Genomic DNA, 22,883 nt, shown 5'->3' with positions numbered 1-22,883 from the left:
CCAGGCTAGGTTGGCCTAGAACTCAGAGATCCACCTGCCTTCCAAATGCTGGGATAAAAGGCATGTACCACCACCTAACTTTTTTTTATTCTACATAAATGCTAGCCTCAAAGAACTTAGTCTTAATTTCTATCTTACAAATGGGACACAGAAAAAAGTCTTAAGCGAAATGCCCACAAACTTGTTAACTGCTTTGTGGAAGCCAACAATGAGTAAGATACTCACTAGCATAAGACAGTCACAGAATCTGTTACTACTATTTGAAAGGCATGCAAGGGCCAGACACAGAGTGCTGATAATAAATTCCTAGGCACTGGGCAGTTTAGAAGTAATCAGGGAAGAGCAATACATCCAGAAACAATTTCAAATGCAGTAGACAACAAGCAAGCCACTGCACCCACTCATGAAATGCATTCCTCACTTTAACAGAAAAGGATTCTTAGGGGGAGCTGGTGAAGTCAGCTACAGTGTACTTACATATAATAAATAAATAAATCTAAAAAAAAAAAAGAAAAAGAAAAAGGTTTATAGCCAATCAGTGTTGGTGCATTGATTTAATCCCAGCACTTGGGAGGCAGAGGCAGGTGGATCTCTGAGTTTGAGGCCAGAGTGAGCTCCAGGACAGCCAGGGCTATACAGAGAAACCCTGTCTCAAAAAAAAAAAAAAAAAAAAAAAAAAAGAAGAAAGAAAGAAAGGAAGGGAAGGAGGGAAGGAAAGGGAAAGGGGGAAAGAGGGAAAGAGGGAAAGAGGGAAAAAGGGAAAGGGAAAAGAAAAAAGCTTCTTCAAACTCTGCAAACAATCAGTTGAGTGGAGCCGGGCGTGGTGGCGCACGCCTTTAGTCCCAGCACTCAGGAGGCAGAGGCCAGCCTGGTCTACAGAGTGAGTTCCAGGACAGCCAGGGCTACACAGAGGAAACCCTGTCTTGAAAAACCAAAAAAAAAAAAAAAAAATCAGTTGAGTGGGAAGAACATCACAGCTACCACAAGCTTCCACAATAGCTAGGCCTTCCCACTTTCTTCCTTCCTTTTGAATTTCCCTTATTTTCATGTGCGTCAGTCAAAGGACCACTGTGAACTATTTTCCATTAAGAAACCCAACTTTCTCCTTGGAGCCAATATTTATGTGAATATGATAAGATCTTCTACTCTCAATTCTTCACCTGATAGAGTATATGTATGTCTCCCCATAAAGTATATATAAAGCCAGCAGGTTTTAAACTTTGGTTATAGAAAGTCAAAAGTGATATGTCAACCCCACATCAACACTTAAGAAGACAGCTGAGGGCTGGGGGACTAGGAAGACACCTCAGGTGGTAGGTAATATGTTTACCTTGCAAGCAAGCACCTGAAAGACACCCAGAATCAATGTAAAATGGCAGGGGAGGAAGACAGAAATAGGCACATTTCTAAAGCTTACCAGTCTAGCCTACTTGGTCAGTTTTAAGCCAGTGAAGGACAGTGTCACAAAAACTACAATAAAAATAACAAACACTGGCCCAGTGAGACAGCTAAGTGAGGAAAGACACTTGCCACCAAACTTAATGGCCTGAGTTCAACCTCCAAGATACACAAGGTGAAAAGAAAAACTTGGCCCCTGTTAATTGTCCTTTGACTTCTATATAGCATGCACAAAGGTGTTTGAGAAACAACATCCAACACTGTCCCCTGGCCTCCACATGCAGTGGACACACCACCTACCTAAGATGAAAATAAATATTAACCTAATAGTACTACTTCATCCTCCTCCTCCCTCAGTCCCATGTAGCTCAGTCTTGGAACCTGACAAAGCAAGCTTCAAATCGCAAAGTTCTGATCCTGTCTTCACCTCCAAGAGCTAGGATTACAGGTGTGTTGCTACCAATCTAGTTACATAGGGTTCAAACCCAACCCAGAGCTTCATATACTATAAGCTTGGCTAATCCCTAGGCACAAACAAAGCTCAGATAGAATTATTGATACATTTAATCAAATGATAAAAAAGAAAATTATCAGGCTGGAGAGATGGCTCAGCAGTTTAGAGCACTGACTGCTCTTCCAGAGGTCCTGAGTTCAATTCCCAGCAACCACACGGTTGCTCACAACCATCTGTGATGGGATCCGATGCCCTCCTCTGGTGGGTCTGAAGTACTCATATACATAAAATAAATCTTTAACAAAAAATAGAAAAATATCAATTTTACATAACTAGTCTAGAAGACATGCGTTAGGGCACACATGCTCTGCTCTCTATCTAGCTCATGCTGTTTGCTGATTCATTGTGTGGCGCTTTGTTTTATTTTGCTTCATTTCATTTCAGACACAGATCACGTTTTCCTCAAACTTTCAAAATTTCTACCTTAGATTTCAATGGCAGCCAACTCATTTTTGAAGTCTGCATGATTTCAATTCTAAAACCAAACAAAAGCTAACTCACTGTTCCATGAAAAAGTGAAGGCAGAAGATGCCCATGCTTTCAAGGCTAATAAAGTGGGGTAGACAATGATTTCCAGGGCAGCTTGAGTTGCAGCATGAGATTCTGTCTCAAAATACCAAACCACCAACCAAATATACATACAAATTACTAGAAAACTAAATCAATATTCCTCTTAAATATAGATATAAAAATCCAACCAAAAATTAAATACATAAATAAACAAATAAATAACCCACAGCCAAGTTATTAATAAAGCTGCCCTTTCTTAAAGGCTTTCAGTGTGTTTTACTCCAAACCTGGGATCACCCAACATAAGCTGGAATATAAGCACAAAGTTAATGCATTTAATTTCACAAAGCTATGTTCCAATAAAAGAATCAGCAGAAATTTTAATAGAGGAAATTATAAAGCAGGTTAGATAGTAGAAGAACATTACAGATGATACTAGGATTAAGTCATCACCAGCTTCATCAACACTAATTTGACTAAAGAGAAATGTGTCATCCTTGACTTCTTTCTTCCTCTTTCTTTTTTGGTTTTTTTCAAGTCACGGTTTCTCTGTGTAACCCTAATTGCCCTAGAACTCATTCAGTGGACCAGGCTGGTTGGCTCTTGGACTCACAGTGATCCACCTGCCTATGTCTCCTGAGTGCTAAGACTATCCTTGATTTCCAATAGAAACTTCAAGTAACTAGTGTACATCAGAACCTCAGCTTGAACACTTACCTTCAACCTGGCTAGTGTCTAAGCATGGTTTCTTTTTGGATTCTGAGTTCCCGGTTTTCTCATCACCGTCCAGGAGAGGAATAAACTCAGTTTTCTCCACAGTTTCTCCCACAATGTCATCATAGGGCTCTGCCTCCAACGCAGCCATGAAGTCTCGCTTTATCTCTCCCTCAATTTCTGGAGGTGGTTCTGTCAATGCATCCACAAGACTGAGGTCGGCCATTCTGTACCACTGCGACTGCCTGTTAGGGGCAAAGAGAAGTCTCACATGAGCACTGTAAATGAAAACACATTTCTAGAGCCTCTCATCAGTTGTTTTCAAGAGAACCAAAATATAAAATTTACATCCAGCAAACGCTTTTTAGATGATGAGAAAATTAAAGCCTGGAACCAATCAATCACCCAAGGTGAGTCACTGCTGCCGACACAATTTGTATCTCTCTCCACAGCAGAAAAAACAAGGTCTATTTCGTTCTGTTTACTTATTTGAGATCGCATCTTTTTTTTTTTTTTAATCTGTAATGACTGTAGTAATCAGTTTATTACACAGATGAATCATTCGTGAACGTACAAGCTCCAAAGGAGCAACGGGGTCTTAAATATACACACGGATTTCCATCAAATACATCTCCACCCTTACATCGAAATAGGCCTAAAGCAGTTAAAAACATAAGAAAAATAAGAGCTATTAGCTATATAGTAACTGAGAAACTACATACAAACCAAAGATTATAGAAAGGGGCTAAAAGGAGGAAGGCTGAAAGGGCAGGGAGATGCGAAGTGTTGGGAACAAAGCTCACCACACTTTATGTACTAACAGCTCCAGTCCATTTAAAATGTTGATCCGTTAACCTTAGACCTTAAAGCACAGCATGTAGTTTAATCTGTTTGGTCATAACTTTTACCTAAGTTGTAGGTCCTTCAGGATGAAATGAATACAGCTTCACGTTCTTCACCTTGCTTTTTATGACTGTTTGAGATTGGGAGGATTCCACTTAAGGACAATCTCCTATGGGTCACTGGAGCTTTTTCCTCCCATTCAAACACACACTGTATACCCACTACCCCTCACATCTTGCCATTATCCAAAGTCAAGTCAATAAGGAAAGCTTTTAGTCTCACACCTAGGTTACGCCCGGAGAACTGGCTTCTNACACACACACTTCTCTGCTAGGAGGCAATGTTGGTACAGAAGTACAGTATTTCTAGTTTGTTGTTCCAAGTATGTACAACATGCAGCACTGCTGTGTCAGGTAAACATGTGCACAGGGGAAGATGAGGCATGGGCTCATAGAAAGCAGTCAAATGGAAATCAAAAGGACTTTCTCTCAGAGTTCCCCTAGCTTTATTTGTAGAGGTTATCCAATAATTTCTTTAATTACATCACATACTTCTGAGTCCATTCCTGAGCTGTTCTGTTGTACTTTTCTCTATCTGTTTTGTAGATCCGAGCAATCTCAGGCACTAAAGGATCATCTGGATTGGGGTCACACAACAGAGAACAGATGGACAAAAGTACTTTTGAAATAGTTCTGGAGACCACTGTGACTGTAGAATATCAAGACAAATGCTGCCATTACTGTTAATATTTGGATGATAAATTCTTGCCGTAAATGCAACCTTAGGCGGTTTGAAGGGGTAATCTGTTGGGAAATGAATTGTCAAGAAAAATACTCCACCCTGATAGGGGCTGTCATTTGGCCCCATTATTGTAGCCTGCCAATGAAACATATCTCCAACAGGACCTGCTGAACACTGNGCTGGGGGATCTCGAGCCAGGTCACTCAATTCCTTGTGGATTCTCTTCAGAGCCATGGTTGGAAATGGTGGCAACGCTCCCTCCCCCCCCCCCCGGGGCGGGGACAGGGGCGGGGGAGGGACGGGGAAGGGACGAGGGGTGCCTGAGACCGCCCCGAGCGGTCGCGAGACGACCGGGACCTCTGGGGAGCGCGGATCCGATGAGCTGAGGGCCGAGGCCCCACTCAGCTTCTGGGCCTGCCGCAGCAGTCACCGCATCACCTGGCGGCCCCTTTATGCGCTGCTGCCTCTTCCTCGTAGGCTCAGCGCCGCCTCCTCGGTCGCTGTGGATCCCTCTGCCTGGGAGGAAGAACCCCCAAGCTCTGGGCTCGCCCAGGGGTTGGGGGGAGTGGGGGGGTGGGGGGTGGGGTGGGGGGGAGCCTGTTCTACTGCCTGGTGCCTTGAGACTGCATCTTGCTCTTGCTATATGTAGTCCAAGCTAGCCTAACTCACAATGAATCTTCTGCCTCAGCCCCCACAATACTCGGACTACAGGAATGTGTAATCAAACCCAGCTTCTTTTTATTAATACAGAAAATAAAGCACAAGCCAGACTGTGATGGTACATGCCTTAATCCTAGCATTCAGGAGGCAGGGGGAGGCAGGAGGATTTGAGTTCAAGGCCTGCTTGATCTATATAGATCCTGAGTTCCAGGACTGCACAGAGAAACCCTGCCTCAAAATTAACCACCCCCAACCCCAGCCACTGCCAAAACAATAAATAAAAATTTTCAGTTATAGTTAGTAACATTCACATCAGGTCTTACAGAAAACTATATTTATTTACTTTATGTGTTTAAGTATTTTGCCTGCATGCTTGCTGCCTGAGTGGCCAGAATGATACCCTAGTGTGGGAACCCTAGTGCTGAGAACCTATCTAACTCAGGTCCTCTGGAAGAAGTGGCAGTGCTCTTAACTTCAGAGTTATCTCTCCAGCCTTAAGTTGAATCTTTTGAAACTCTCATATCTTTTCTACTACCCATGTTTTCATTTCCAAATCAGGTCACAGAATAGTTTTTAAAAGAATATACAAGAACAGATTATTTCTATTAAAAAAAAAAAAAAAGACTACATTATTATCAGGCAAATAAACCCATCTTATCAAAAGACTAAGTACAAAATCTTCTCTTGGGCTGAGTACTGCCTCATCATTCACTTGTAGACGGCTGAGTCAACAATGACACCACACTCAGCACTGCTATGCCAGTATGAAAAATAAACTGCTTCAGCCACCAAGATGGCCCACTTGCCACATAGCCTGACAACCTGAGTTTGAGCCCCAGATTTCTATGTGGAGGTGGAGAAAATCAACTTTTCATGAAGCTGTCCTTTGGTCTCTACATGTATGCCAAGCACATGTATATCATAAACATACTAATTAAAATTTTAAAACAAAATGACCTGATAATAAATGTATGTTTTGAGTGGAAGTATCCTGTGGATAGATAAAACCATTCCCCAAACCCATAATTTTTATATTATTGAATGAAGATCCTAGTGCCAGGGTAAGCCTTCTCTAGGAGATATGGGCTAAGAAGGCCCTGTAGCTCCCAAAACATACAGGCTACTGCCACAAAAGTTGAGTACCCATCAATACAAGCTGGTCAAAAAAAAAAAAAAAAAAACTACTACTGAAGACGCAACATACTTATGGCAGAGCACAGGGTGGGGGCGGGGTTGGGGGTGCTGGGAATCAAGTTAGAAGTCGTCCCCCCACCCCATTGGCTCCATTTCACAATCCCCAAAAGGTACTATAGTGGCTGGTGGGAAAGAATAGTTAACCAACAGTCTTATTAAGCTATGGACTCCCTGTATGCTGTACTATCCACCTACCAGGCAAGGCAACAGAGTCATAACTATTATAAGATTTGTGGTCCATTCCACAGAGGAAAACCTATACATGGTACTGTAACCCTGGTAAAAGGCCTAAGGCAGATGAGCCCATAGGCTCTAGTGGGGAAGCTAAAGCTGTGGTTTTAATAAACAGACATGCTACACCTGTCAAAATGCCTAAATATACTCTCTAAATATTTAGTCAGAGAAGCTTTTTCTTTCAATAGGTAGCTATTACTGCAGAGACTCACACTGGTCAGACTGCTGGGAAGAGGTGAGTGCTGAATGCTCTCAACCCCACAAGGCCCAGGGAACATCAAGGAAGGGGGGTAGAAAGAATGAAAGAGCTGTAGAAGAGGGTAAAGTCTTGTGGAAGGGCCATCTGTTTATTCTCCAACCCCTGCCCCCATCGGCTGTGATTTCCTGAAGACCTGCACAAGATTAAACCTGTTATAACTCTCAGGAGGCCACACTACTTCTTCAAGATTTATACATGGTTAATGGCTTTCAGGGGGGAAGCTCCTGGAAATTGCCCATACTCCTATAAAATTAACCAATTCCAAAACTTTATAAAAACTATCCTCAATTGTATGACTTACTATAAGACAAAAGCTTTGATGGGGAAAGGAAGGAACTAAAAAATGAACTCAGTACACTCCTGAACCAATTTTACTGGCGCTTAAGACACTCCACTCTGCTCTAGCTAACCACATCAACAGAGACTTGATACCTCACTGTCAGAATACAAGCCCCATATGGTCTAAGTAGTCAGGAAGAACACATGTACTCTAGTACAGCATTTGGACATCTGATCTTTTCTTTTGACTATATGTCTGGTGTGAAATTATCTGGCTACCAAGGTCTTCATAAAAACAGGTAAAGTAAGGCAACAGAAAACTCTGTGGCATGATGACAAAGCATTCAAGAGAATCTTGGTCCTTTTACTCTTCTTACTGTTTACTATTAATAGCTGTGTGCTCATAAATAATAAATAACAACACGGGATGAGATCATAAATACCTTCTGTGGTAGTTTACTTTAGATAACTCACAAAGTCTGAGATTACGGACTTAAAAGTAGTTTTTTGGAGCCGGGCATTGTGGCGCACGCCTTTAATCCCAGCACTCAGAGGCAGAGGCAGGCGGATTTCTGAGTTTGAGGCCGGCCTGGTCTACAAAGTGAGTTCCAGGATAGCCAGGGCTACACAGAGAAACCCTGTCTCGAAAAAACCAAAAAAAAAAAAGTAGTTTTTTGGACAAGGTCTGTATAGATTAGAAAAAAAAAGACACACATTCCTGGAAGGACCACTGTTCACATGCAGTGTAAATTAAGAGCTTATCAAATCACTTTCTTCCTCATCCCCAAGAGGTTTCATTCAAAGTGTTTTAGGTTTTAATGTAAAAGGGGAGAAAAATTAGCAGCCAGCACATAGCAGATGCTGTTTCAACATGCTGGCAAGTCTGATAGCTTTCAAAATTTTGTCTATTGTCACTTTTAAAATAAAAGTGTCTTTTTTATTGCCTTGTACTACTTTTTAAAATTACCACTTGCATCACTGTTTCCCAAAGATAAATACATTTCAAATAGTAAATGTAATTTTAAAAATTTTTGTCTCAAAAAATAACAAAAAAAAATTTTGACAGAGTCTCACCATGGTACCTAAGATTGGTCTAGAACTCTTGAACTCGATTCCTGAGTATCCAGGACTATATGCACACACTACTCTGTATGTGCTATTATAGCTAGTAATTATACTGAAAACCATCTGGTTAAACTGTTTTGATAACACCACACCTGATTTCAGGAGATTGCAGTGCTATAACAGAAATGTAGATAACTGGTGGTTTATATTTTCTTCTTCCACCCCTCCCTCCGACCCCACTCCACCTTTCATGGCTTGGTTTAAATGACAGGGAATTCTGAAGCCGATACTGGGCTGCTAGAGAATGCTGTTACCAAATGGATTCTTACTCCTCAGGCTTAGAAAGAACGCAGCATCCCAGACAGTCCCAGAGATCACTTGTAATCTGACAGGCTGAATATAGCCAGAATCCCCATGCATTCACATTCAAAAATCAATTTTTTTTTCAGTTTGCCTGGCAAGCTTTTGGCTATTAAACTATAACTTTATTTCCCGGATTTGTTTTCAACTTATTTATTTCAGAGACTTATTACATATCAAGCTGAACCTTATTTCCATTTTGACTGTGTGGTTTTTTAATTTGTTTAACCAAAAAAAAAATTGACTTCCATAAATATGGTATTTCATTCTAAGTCAAAATCAATCATTAAGCAAGGAAGGCTCTCTAAGAGAGAGATCAGCTACCACTTTTTACTGGCTTTAAGATTCCTTAGGATATCTGAATTTCTCCTACTTTGTTGGCAGAGATTTACAAATGGCAATAGACAATTTAGTGGGATCCTATTTTAAACAATATCGCTTTGAAGAATATTAACCTTCCATCTCCAAACACCTCCCCCTATACAACGCAGGGACAACAGCTGTACTATTATGAATTGATGAAATTTCCAGGGTTGGCAGAGTTTTACTCACAGCCATTTGTTCTATTCATCACTGGATTATCAACAAAGAGAACCCACGATTACTGGAATAGCCGAGGCTGCCTGTCACCCAGCTAACCTCCTACACGAAACAACTTACTGGTAAAGGGTAAAAGACACTCCATTTTACTTCTAGCTCGTTTCCAAAACAAGTAGCTCCTTTCCCCACTATTTTAGACAGACTTTCCCTTAAATATAAAAACATAGCAAACATATGTACACACCACACTGAGACCCATTAAATACCCTTGCAACACCAAGTTCAAAACCAAACTTGCTTACTTACAAGAACTATGCAGGCAACTTGGGTTCAGTTATGACTGAATGTAATTTGGATCTACCAACAAGCACCAAGCTGCCACATTTCTGACACAAGGAAATTTAAAATCTTTTTCTCCAGCAAGAATAATCTACACTAGATACCTCCCACTGTTAGTCACGTGATCCACAGAGGAGTCTGCTAAAGACTGGCTGTGTGGGCTGAAACCAGAGATGAGAATGACACAGCAGCTACATTTCTGGTGTGATCATTCTTTGCAGGCAATATTCAATTTTATCTCAGTCATAATAAAATCAGTCTTAAAATTCTGGACAATTATCACTCAAGGTTTTGAAAAGAAAGCATACTGCTAAAACAACTTTTCTATTTATTATGCTTTATCCTTCCTTCCTTCCTTCCTTCCTTCCTCCCTCCTTCCTCTAACTAAAAAAGTTAAAAAAATAACACTGTTACCTATACCCCCCCCCACACACACACCCCTGACAAGCTAATGTAGTATCCTAGGAAGCACAGCACCCAAAACACAATACCATAAAAGAAATTAAATAACTGGGTGGTGGTGACACACCTGTTTAATCCCCAAACTCAGGAAACAGCAGATGCATCTCTGAATCTCTGAATTTCAGAGTTCAGAAGCCTGCCTGATCTACAGAGTGAGTTCCAGGACAGCCATGCGCTCTACACAGAAAAACACTGTCTCATAAACAAATAAGCATAGTAGCAAAAAATGAATGAATGAATGTAAAGAAAAAAAATTAAATAATTGGAAGATGACCTATCTGAAATGAACCTTTCAAGAATTTAAAAAGCTGAAGGACACTAGGCATCTAAGACAGACAATATATGAAAGAAAAGCAACTAAAGCAGGGGAGCGCTGGACATGGGAATGTTGGTGATTCCACATTCAGGAAGCTGAGAAAGACATGAGCTGAGGCCTAGCTAGGCTACATAACAAGATCCTATCTCCAAAAATGGAGTTGAGGTATGAGGACAGGGGTTGGGTGGAGAACCGAGTTTATTAGGAAGGGAGACTACACACAACAGCATTAAACTATAGCATTGTTTTGTGCTAAATGAATTTTCAAAAATAAAGAGTACATTTAATACTTTACCAACACATGGTGGCTCCATGAGAAAGAATATTCATGAAGAATTTTGTACTGTATACAATAGAGGAGAGAAGGAGAAAGAAAAAAATGGAGTTGATCCTAAAGCTGAAATCAACTAAAAGACTTTTGCTGACTCTCCAACTTTAATTGTAAGTGGGCAGAAGCAAAGAACTTTGCCTTCTCATTGGAATGTGTTTCTCTATTGGTCTGAAAGTCTGAGTGCTGACCTTTAAAAGACAGTGTAAGGTCTGTCCTCCTTTTAGCTGGTGGGCAGACAGACTGAATGAGCATGGACAATCAGTAGCTCTAAAGAGGCTCAGTATTTCACTGTACTCCTTATACATGCACTAGAATATTTCGTGCAGTAGATGAATTTTTACTCAATCAAAAGCAAAACATAAGGAGACAAAAGACAGAGTGTGGCAAGCTGTCATATACCTTAATCCTAGCACCCTAGAGGAAGGAAGACAGGAATGTCAGAAGTTCAAGGCTGGCCTGGACTACCATGTATACAGTAGTCAACCCACTAAATACAATAGATCCAGTGGAGGACTCTGTGGAATGAAACAGAAGGAACTAAAATTCCTCAATTGTGAGAAAGCCACAGGCTAAATATTACACACTATGATATAAAGAAGAAATAAGCTTTTAAAGCTGGCCATATTGGTGTATGCATCTAAAATAACAGCACTGAGGAGGCTAAGGCAAGAGGATATAAACTTTAGCAAGACCTTTCCAAGAGAGAAAGAAAGGAAAGGAGACAGGAGCGAAGGAAGGAAATTATCCCTTCATAGTCCATGGAACTGGATACACTTCAAAGGCCACAATCACTATCCCAATGAATATGGGTATCTTATATCTCGAAGATCATCATTTTGCCAATAGAAAAGTGATAAAGTGGAAAGGAAAGGAAAGGAAAGGAAAGGAAAGGAAAGGAAAGGAAAGGAAAGGAAAGGAAAGGAAAGGAAAGGAAAGGAAAGGAAAGGAAAGGAAAGGAANAAGGAAAGGAAAGGAAAGGAAAGGAAAGGAAAGGAAAGGAAAGGAAAGGAAAGGAAAGGAAAGGAAAGGAAAGGAAAGGAAAGGAAAGGAAAGGGATAAAGTGCTCTTTAGAGCACTCAAAAATGTATGCTACTAGGGCTGGGGATTCAGTTATAGAGCACAGCCTGCCATCTTCAAGACTATAGGTTCACTTCCATACCACTAGCTGATAAGAGAATAAAATCTCTTGACTTTCTTTTCAAAGACCAATGCTACTTTTCCCCTGGGAAGCTACACACACTGACTGGGCAAGCAACTCTGAGCTACTGAGCTACATCTCACTAAGCTATCCAAGGTTGAACTCCATTTAACTCTATATCCCAGACAGCCCTTGAACTTGGAATCCTCCTGTCTCAGCCTCCAGACTATCTGGGATTATAGGCCTGAGTTTCTGAGCTTGGCCAAATGCCACCATTTTATCCCAACATTAGTTACAAGGACACAAAAAGGTAGTAACTTAGACTTCATCTTCTGTTCTACTTTTGGCTTTGTTTTTTGAAACAGGATTTCAAGGACCTCACTATGGAGCTCTGGCTGCCCTGGAACTCACTATGTAGACCAAGCTAGCCTCAAATTCAGAGATCTATTTACCTCTGCACCCATACCCAGCAACAATAAGTTTTTATAAAAGGTTACTCTAGCTGGGCTTTGTCACATCAAAGAAAACTCCAGTTGCCAAATTCTAAAAGGCAGGAGCAATCTCCAGAAATGAGCTCAAGCTGTACTATATAGCAGGATTTCTGGTAGATAAAAGCCAGCATTCCTTAGAACTTCTCAAACTAGTTCTGATCCACCAAAATGAGTAATTCCCCTTACCTCTGCTTGAAGAAACAAGTGGCTACCTGTGGTGTCTATTAGTGTATCAAAGCCATGTTGGCCTCAAGGTTTCTTCTAGACATTTCAAAATCCATGCTAGCATCCTAGCCCTTCTCTCCTCCCCTAACTAAACTTCCTTCAGCTACTCATTCTCTTTATAACCCTGCTATTCTCTCTCCTCACCCCCTCCTCCAATGATTACACTTTCTCTATTCTTTATTCCCTGCTAGTCTACCCTCTCTTGAAGATAGACACATCCAGTCTGACAACCATGTTCAAGTCTCTCTGCAGACTCTGGACATTCTTTCTCTTGTATCTACAATAAAAAAAACTTCCCTTTCGCCATACCATGGAGGGCTTGCTGTACAAGCTTGACACCCTAAACTCAATCCCTGGAGCCAGTGGTTTGTTTTTTTGTTTTTTAAATCTGATGCGCTAGATGATGGAGTCATGACTTTAATCCCAGCACTAGGGATGTGAAAGCAGATGGTTCTGAGTTCCAGGCAATAGCAGGTAAAGGCACTTACTTTGCCGCCAGGCCTGACAATCCAAGTTCAATACTGAGACTCACAAAACTGGACACTGCCTTATACCTGTAGTCCTGGGACTCCATAGCTGAGATAAGACAGAGTGTTGAAAAGCAGAGAAGAGTCTGGAGTAACCTGCATGGCAGAAACAACTCAGAGACCCTGCCTCAGTCAAGTGCAAAAAAAAGAACTCATGAAAGTTGTCCTGTAATTTCCACAAGTGCACTTTGGAAGCCACACACTTTCACACTTTCAATACAAACAAATCATTCTTGAAATATAGCAGAAATTATTTTTAACAGAAAAAAAGAGAAACCTCTTTGTACCAAAAGACAAATAGATATCATAAAATGTTACTCAATTGCCCTTCTTACTTTTTAAGTATTTTTGACATACTAGACTATGGAAGTATGTCATGGGAAGATGGTGGTGTGGACATTTTATTAAACAGTACCACGGTCATTATGCTCACAAAGTCAAAGCTCTAACTTCTAATCATGCACTTCTTTCCACAGGAGGAGGGGCATGCTTCTAACAATACAACGGTCCCTCTTATGCATACTTTTACTTCGCACTGTAAGTCAGTCTGAAAATATTAAATTGAGAATTCCAGAAGCAAGTAGTTTTTGAATTTTAACTGAACACTATTCTGAATGGCATAATAAAATATCATGCCTTATTCTACTCTACAGGGACGTAATTCATCCTTTGTCCAAACTCCCACTCCCTTTCTGTCAGTCACTTAGCAAATAGCCCTCCACTATCTTAGTATCACAATGCTTGAGTTTAAGTAAAATTAATTTTACTTAAAGTACTAATGTCAATTTTATTAAGGTATATTGGTAAGTATTATACTTTATAAATATTCTTGGTTGTCTTTTGTTGAGCCTAATTTATAAACTTTTACCACAGCTATGTATGTAGGAAAAAAGCAATGCCAATAAGTGTTGAAAACCAGTATTAATTTGTACAGGTATGTACACACATCTTTTATTTTGTGTGTAGGATTTTTTGAGACAAGGCCCCACTCTATGACTCAGGCTAACCTGAAACTAATTATGTACTGCAGACCAACCAAGAATTCATGGAGATCTTCCTGTCTCAGCCTCTTCAGTGCTCGGATTGGAGGCATAAGCCACAACACCTACTGTACACATGACTTTTTAAAACAAAAAAATAACACGTGACTTAGAGATTCCTAAATTATCTTTTTTATCATTACACTTAAAAAGCAAAGACTATATAAATCTAAAGATTAACCCCTTCATATACACACTTCTAAATACTTATGAATTATTTACCAAGAAAGCACAGTTTTCAGTTTACAAAGAAACAGGACCAGAATTGTAGTTATTTATACAAAATGCTCACCAAAATTATAGCCATTACTGTATAAACAAAAATCCTGCTTGTCTGGTATTACATATGATTAGGTTTTCCTTGTTCTCAGAAGGTGAAATTACTTGTAAGACATCAATCCCATACTACATACTCCACTCAAATACAAAGGATTCTGGAAAGGATTTGTCAATCTGTACACAACTAAATTTGGGAGTGGGTAAAGGGGACCAAAAAACGGAGAGGGAAGAAGATGGAAGAAGAGGGAGCAGAAACAGGAGAGCGGAGAAGAAAAGAAGAGGAAGTGAAAGCAATCTATGTGTCAGGCAATCTTTAACTTATCTTCAGGTAAGTTAAATTAATATTCCTCAGAGCAATATTCAGAAACAAATCTAGGAAAGAGGATAATTTATGACAAAGTCTTTTAGTGTTCTAGTAACAAGCAGTATTCATTTCCAACTTAAAAGATTAGGTGGTTCTCCATTAAAGCTTCTCCCACTGTGGTACCCTCGGAAAACAATTCATCCTGTTGCTTCATGAGGGGACAACAATGACCAACTCTAACAAGTTCTTATTCATATTCACAGAAACATACATTGCTGAACAAATTACAAATCTTTAGCAAATACATGTGAACAAACCTTCCTTATTTTGTAAATGAGAAAAGGAGATCTGCCCACATGGCATGGGCTAAGATCAACAACTGGAAGGTGGATGAAGATTAAGTTCAAAGTTATCCTTGACTACATAGTATGATCTAGGCAGCCTGGTCTACATAGCTACCACAAAAGCCAAGGAAAATGACACATACTTTATTCCCAGCACTTGGGAGGAAGAAGCAGGCAGACCTCTGTAAGTTTGAGGCCAGCCTGCTCTGTACAGTGAGATCCAGGACAGTCTGGGCTACATAGTGGGACACTGTCTAAAAAAATTTTTTTAAGTACAACAAACAAAAACAACAAAAAACAAAACAAACAAACAAAAAAACAAAAAGCAGATGGTGACTGCACACACCTTTAATCCCAGCACTTGGGAGGCAGAAGCAGGGGAGTTAGTTGGAGACTAGCCTGGTCAAGTGAGTTCCAGAACAGCCAAGACTACACAGAGAAAATCTGTCTTGAAAAACCAAAGGAAAAAAGTAGGAAGAGGGACAGAATTTCCACAAATTGTCTTTTGATCTACACACACACACACACACAATGACTCACATGCACACACATATGCACACAGCACACACGCATACATAAACTAAGAAGGGGAATAAGGTAGCATTACAATTCTCACCAGTTTTTATGCCAAGAATGCTTCAAAAACATGAGTCCAGATATACACTTCTAGAGATGACACCAAACAAGCTAGCCTTTTACAAATTGCATTGACTACCTGAGGCGGATTTTTGCCTCATAACTACATTATGCTACCCTAGCAATGTACAAACCGTGGCTAAGAACAACATCAGCTTTAATTCTGTTCAGGTAGTAATTAGATGCTTTTAAAAATGAAATTTAATCTTTGATTTGATTTGGGGTCTTTGAGTTTGTTTGTTTGTTGGGGGCTTTGAGTGGGGGGCGCGGCATTCAAGACAGGGTTTCTCTTTGAAGCAGTAGCTGCCTGGAACTCACTCTGTAGACCAGACTGGCCTCAAACTCAGAGATTCGCATGCTTCTGCCTCCTGAATGCTAGGATTACAGATGAGAACTACCACTGCCCAACAAAAGTTAATTTTAAAATGAAAATAACAACAGATCTGAGATTGAGGCCAACCTAGTCTACAGCACGAGTTCTAGGACAACTAGGGCTACACAGAGGAAATCCTGTCTTAAAAACCCAAAAAGAAAAAAAAAGTAACATTTAATTTACCATTTTACAGTATAGTTTTTCGGTATCCAGCTTTAAAAACAAAACAAAACAAGTTGGGCTTTATTAAGAGATTGTAATACTGCTTCTGAGTACTAGGTAGCAAGAAAATAAGGCACATACAGGATCCAGGGTGTGGACTTCTCAAAGGAATGTCCAGGCATTCAGTATTTCTCAACAGGTTCAAACTGTCCTCAGTAGTATTTAATAAAGCCACCTAGAACTCACTTAAGATGTGATAGCCTATACCCGGGTCCTACCTTCAATTGAGCCCCTTTATCATTCTAATCTTTCTACAAGTGGCCAGACCAGAGTGCAGATGCTAAGCCAAGTACCTTTCACTTTCTTCTACATATCAGTAGTATTCTATCACACACCCTATTGCCCTAAACATAACCACAAGTCAGGACTATTGTGTGCTTGGCCTATCAGACATAGCTTTGTCTCAACAAACAGAACACTGAACACTACTTAGAAAAGAATGATCTCACCCTGCTAACTGGCCAACTTTATAAAAAAGCTTTTTGTTACAAGCTGTGATAACCCAGGAAACCAGATCTATTTTTACTCTAATGCAAGAGGAAAAGAACTCGTAAGGGGGAAAAAAAACAATTCACATAGTAAAAATTTTTAAATCACTTATTTTAAGAGTTTTCGCCTTTCTTTGGTGTCTGGCTACAACTGAATAAAATAAGACTTCCAGAGATGTTTGATGAAAAAAACAAACAAAAACAAAAAACCTAAGTTGTCCTCATATTCTATTCCAAATATTAGAAGATTCCAAATTTTGGGGGTCTGATTGATACTTTTGTTTGTTTGATTTTGCTTTTTGAGACAGGGTTTCTCTGAATAGCCTTGTCTGTCCTAGAACTCACTTTGTAGACAAGGCTGGCCTCTAACTCAGAGACCCTCTGCCTCTCAAGTGCTAAGATCTGGCCCTTAATTTTTTTTTTTTTTTTTAAATAGACTTTTTAAAGCCAGGCATGGTGTAAGTACCTCCCAACATTTGGAAGGCTAGGTCAGGAGGATGGTGAATTGAGGCCTGCTGGGGCTCCACAGCAAGTTCAAAGACAGCCTGAAGATAGAGTAAAACGCTTTCTAAAAACAAGATTTAAAGCTGTTATTCATCATTTACCATATTTGTGGGCACCCAACAAATGTGTTCACCTACTAGAATCTAAACAAATAACTGCTACCATCAGTCCCAGTCTCTGCTCTAAGACACTCAAAACCAAAATAAAGGAAGAGCACTATTTAAGAATGACTCAAGGTGCTACATATAGGACCTTGAAGAGGACCCAGGTTCGATTCCAAACATCTACATGGTAGGAGGTTCCCAACTATCTATAAAACTAGTTCCAGAGGATCTGATGCCATCTTCTGACCTCCACAGGCACCAAGCATATATTATATGCATGTGGGGCACTAACTCCCACACAAAACTCGTGTACACAAACACATGTATACACATTGCTATTTCAAAAGATTGTAAAGAGTCTTGAGACAGATGTGCTAACACATCTTTCTCCCCACACCCACCCCCTACCCCCTCACACACCCTTCTCACAATGTTGCCCTGGCTGGCTCTTCCAGAGATCCACCCACTTCTGCCTCTGCTTCTGGAAGTTCTGGGATTTAAGATATATGCCACCATGCTCAGCAGTATCTTTAATCCCAGTACTTGGAAAGCTAAGGCAGGAGAAATACTAGTTTGAGACTAGAATTTATTATTATTCACAATTTGAAATTTTCAGTCCTAATAAACACAGTCTCTTAACAGGTTATAATTAAAAGTAGCCCAGACATGGGAGTGCAGGTCTATAATCCCAGAATTTGAAAAACAGGAGCAAGAGAACCCCAACCCTAGGCTACATAGACAGTAAAAAGCCAGCCTGAGCCACAAAGACACTATACCTTAAAACAAACAAGCAGTATTCAATTCTCCAATGCTTGACCACCTCCTGAGACCATGTTTCACAAAGCCCTCTTGTTATATCTCTCTGGAAAAACCAATAAGAAGTCTCTAATATAGAGTTTTGTATACTGGCTGATCCCACTGACCTATTCAAGACTGCAGAAGAAAACCAAAGCTTGTTCAGATGGAATTTTCGGGAAAAGAATTCCAAATCAAGAGTAGAAACCACCCTAATACTCATACCACAAGTACCAAATAAATAAAAGTTTTCAAAATTTTTGTTTTGTTAAATGGGGTCTCCCTAGTAGCTCAGGCTGGCCTCAACTCACCATCCTTCTGCTTCAGCCTCCCACACCCTAGGACTACAGGCATGTACCACTATGCCTACAGGTTTCAATCTCTAGAGAGATGAACAGACTAGATTCCTATTCCCAGGCTCTAATATGGTAAATGTGGGAAAGGTCCTGGAGAGCTGAATTTTCAAGTAGCCCAGATGGTTCTACAGCCAGATAAACTAAACCTTTCTTAAAATGTGCCTTCTTATTTTCATTTCATCTCAAAAGCCACAACTTGACCTATTCTTACAAAAACTAATGATTAGCCAAAATACCTGCACTGCACATAGACTGTTTTCTAATCTAAAAGTTGTCTGGCTCAATAATCTTGATAGATTTCCTGCAAAGCACTTGATAACCCACTACAACCTAACTCCTCCTGTGACGGTCAGTAAACCAGAAGAATTCTATGAATGAAAGGAACTTCTTGGAAGTAAGCAGAGGGTTCAGGCTGAGCTGTGCAGTTTCAGTGGGTACAAGATCTCCTCAGGACATGGGCAGCACTATGCCAGGACCAACAGGAAGGTTTTCCAGTCCCTTAATGCAAAATCTGAGTCCGAATTCCTTTCCAAAAGGAATCCTTGACAGATGAAGTGGACTGCCCTCTACAGAAGAAAACACTACAAAAGTCGGGCCGGGCATGGTGGCACACGCCTTTAATCCCAGCACTCGGGAGGTGGAGGCAGGCGAATTTCTGAGTTCAAGGCCAGCCTGGTCTACAGAGTGAGTTCCAGGACAGCCAGGGCTACACAGAGAAACCCTGTCTTGAAAAACCAAAAAAACAAAACAAACAAAAAACAACAACAACAAGAAAGTCGGAAGAAGCCGGGCCTGGTGGCGCACGCCTTTAATCCCAACACTTGGGAGGCAGAGACAGGCGGATTTCTGAGTTCGAGGCCAGCTTGGTCTACAGAGTGAGTTCCAGGACAGCCAGAACTACACAGAGAAACCCTATCTCGAAAAACCAAAAAAAANAAAAAAAAAAAAAAAGAAAGTCGTCGGAAGAAATTCAAAAGAAAAGAACCCTCCATGCATTCAAATTCCAGCAAGCCATCACTGGTACTGATATAATGAGTGATATAAAGAGTGATATAATTACTCTTGCGGATATAATGGCCAAGAGGAATCAGAAACCAGAAGTTAGGAAAGCTCAGCGAGCAGGCTATAAGAGCTGCCAAGGAAGCAAAAAGGGCTAAGCAGGCATCACAGAGGACAGCAATGGCTGCTGCCAAGGTCCCCACAAAGGCAGCACCTAGACAAAAGATTGTGAAGCCTATGAAGGTCTCTGCTCCCAGAGATGGTGGTAAACGATAATTTGGTAGATTTAGAGTTTAAAATAAAGATCTGTCTTTAAATCTTAAAAGAAAAAAAAAAAAAAAGGCAGCCAGGCGTGGTGGTGCACACCTTTAATCCCAGCACTTGGAAGGCAGAGGCAGAAAGATTTCTGAGTTCGAGGTCAGCCTGGTCTACAGAATGAGTTCCAGGACAGTCAGGGCTACACAGAGAAACCCTGTCTCGAAAAACAAAAACAAAAAACAAAAACAAACAAACAAACAAAAGGCACTTCTCATGCCAAGTCATTGCTTTCTAACTTAAATGGCTTTTGAATACCAGTTAATTTGCCACACAAGTGATATATATGGCCATCAGTGTGGAATCCCTATGTAGGAGTGAATTACAGATCAAAAACAATTAACAGCTCAAAATCTGATCCAAAAGCTTGAAAAACCACTGCTCTAACACAGCTCTGGAGGACATTACTTCAAGGATAAGCCAATAGATTTTTGGTTCTTCAAGGTTTGCTGAAATTTTTTTTGTGATAATTTTACTCTTCAGTATATGCCAACCTGCCATATCTATCTCACTATCTAGTACTAGATGGCTTTGAATTTCAATCATTTCTCCTATCTCTGCCTCCCAAGTGCTAACAGATGTGCACTACCATGTTTAGCTCCATAAGGTCTCAAATTGAAGTTAATATTAGCAAAGTACTAAACACTTAAAATAAAAGACCCAAAAATGAAATTAAAAAAGGTTTAGCTTCAGAAGTCTTCAAATTGAAGTTAATATTAATGAAGCACTAAACACTTAGGATAAAGAATCCAAAAATGAAACTAAAAAATAACTAGGAGCTGGGCTAGAACACTAATTCCAACACTCCAAAGACCTAAGTAAAAGGATCACTTCAGCTACATTTGAAGCTAATACAGGGAATCAGAAATTCAGGGCCAACTTGTGGTAGAGGCACAGTTGAGTATGGAGTTTCTTTGAGGAGTGATGAAAATGTTCCAAAATTGACTGTACTGATGTTTGTTTATATCTAAACATAGGCCATTCACTTGTACACTTTGGGAGTGGGGGATAGTTAAACTGTGCAGCATATACAAATGTATCTCAATACAACTGGTACCAAAACAAAAGAGGGGACTGAAAGACAGACCTCACCAGATATTTAAGTGTCTTCCCTTTTTTTTTTTTTTTCACTTTACTCATTTCATGTGTATGGGCATTTGCCTGCAAGTATGTCTGGTACCCATGGAAGTCAGGAGAGAGTTGAGCTGGATCACCTGGAACTGAAGTTACAGACCATTATGAACTAATATGTTGATAATTACCAAGAATCAAACCCAACTCCTCTGAAAGAGCAGTCAGCAAGTACTTTTTTTTTTTTTTTTTAATTTTTATTTTTTTGGTTTTTCAAGACAGGGTTTCTCTGTGTAGCCCTGGCTGTCCTGGAACTCACTCTGTAGACCAGGCTGGCCTCGAACTCAGANGGATTAAAGGCGTGCGCCACCATGCCCGGCTTACTTTTTTTTTTTTTTAAAAGAATTATTTATTAAACTGTAGTTTTCTTCAGACACCCCAGAAGAGAGCATCAGATCTCATTACAGATGATTGTGAGCCACCATATGGTTGCTAGGATTTGAACTCAGGACCTTTGGAAGAGCAGTCAGTGCTCTTAACCGCTGAGCCATCTCTCCGGCACCCCAGCAAGTACTCTTAACCACTGAGGTATCTATCTATATAACACCCTTCTTCTTCCTATTATTTTATCCTTAACTCTAGCTTCAGGGATATTTCTTTTCTTGCATTCATTTTAAAACTCAGCTTTTTACTCAATAAAATTTGAAAGCAAAGTTTGCTAAAAGAAACAAGTTGTGTTGTAGATGTGTCTACAAACTGACTATCTCAGTTCAATCCTCTGTACTCTAGTCAAAGAAAAAAACCAACTCAAGTTGTCCTCTGACCTCCACACACAAACTAACAAACCAAAGCTACAGCCTTAAAACTAGAGCTGTAGCCGGGCATGGTGGCGCACACCTTTAGTCCCGGGGCACTCGGGAGGCAGAGTCAGGCGGATTTCTGAGTTCGAGGCCAGCCTGGTCTACAAAGTGAGTTCCAGGACAGCCAGGGCTATACAGAAAAACCCTGTCTTGAAAACAAAACAACAACAACAAAAAAAAAAAAAAAAAAAAAACTAGAGCTGTACATAGTTCAGGGATTAACTCTCTGTCTAGCATGATTCCCAGTGCTAGATATGCTTCTGTGCTACAGATTTCATCAAAACATTTTTTGCAGAATGTGGCAGAGCATGTCTTTAACCTGAGTGGGAGATTTGAACAGACAGATCTGAGTTTGAGGCCAGCTTGGGCTACAAGGGCTACAAGCAAGACTCTGTCTCAAAGAAATAAAATAAAAAAATATTTGTTCAAGCATTAGAAGGCATGGTCACATATGTAGTCCCAGCACAGAAAGAGTCTGAAGTAGGTGGACCACCATAAATTTAATGTCATCTTAAACTATATACTGAGTTCCAGGAAGCTTAGCCTACTAGAGTAAAAAAATAAAAATAAAAAAAGAATCACATTGGATTGGGAGACAGCTCATAAAGTACCTTGAATGTAAACACAATCCCCAAAACCAGCAAAAAACCTGGGGAAGCAGAGAGAGACAGGAAGAGAGCAACTGAAGACATGGAAGACATGCCTTCCATATAACCCACCAATACACACCAAAAAGAAAACCGGTTGCCTCCTTCTCGTCATGTGATTTATAACAAAGTGAGTATCTTTTCTCTGAGTTGTCAAAATGCTGATACTTTCTTATTGCCACAGTTCTGAGTCTGGAACATCTACCATGTTATCTTTTGTACTTTCAGTGTCTTAAAAGAGTTCTTTCAACTGGGTCATGGTGCCACACCCTTTATTCCTAGCACTCTAGAGGCAGAGAGCAGGCACTGTGTGTTCCAGGCCAGCCTAGTCTACACTAGTTCCAAGACAGCCAGGCCTATTTTGTCTCAAAACAAAAAGGAAAGGAAAGGAAAGGAAAGGAAAGGA

At 40.3% G+C, this 22,883-nt stretch overlaps 1 protein-coding gene and 2 pseudogenes across 11 annotated transcripts in view; 1 reads left to right on the top strand and 2 right to left on the bottom strand.

The window, feature by feature from the left end:
* The window catches only part of Map4 (microtubule associated protein 4), a 135,304-nt gene that overhangs the window by 92,569 nt on the left and 19,852 nt on the right, over nucleotides 1–22,883 (bottom strand). For all 10 annotated transcript variants that reach the window (XM_021207323.1, XM_029542872.1, XM_029542874.1 and 7 more), the window contains exon 2: nucleotides 3,140–3,381. In XM_021207323.1, coding sequence (XP_021062982.1) covers nucleotides 3,140–3,362 — 223 coding nt within the window. In that variant the 5' untranslated portion in view covers nucleotides 3,363–3,381. The remainder of the gene's footprint in view (nucleotides 1–3,139; nucleotides 3,382–22,883) is intronic.
* On the bottom strand, nucleotides 3,851–4,954 carry LOC110327995 (annotated as a pseudogene). Its single transcript, XR_003844629.1, has one exon. The product of XR_003844629.1 is annotated as a ubiquitin-conjugating enzyme E2 D2 pseudogene (transcript).
* Nucleotides 4,953–19,860, top strand: LOC110328442 (annotated as a pseudogene).

Source organism: Mus pahari, chromosome 10 (genome assembly GCF_900095145.1).
Source record: "Mus pahari chromosome 10, PAHARI_EIJ_v1.1, whole genome shotgun sequence".
In the NCBI taxonomy this organism is placed as follows: Eukaryota; Metazoa; Chordata; class Mammalia; order Rodentia; family Muridae; genus Mus; species Mus pahari.
Note: the sequence above shows the minus strand (reverse complement) of the source record. Positions and strands in the feature narration are given on the sequence as shown.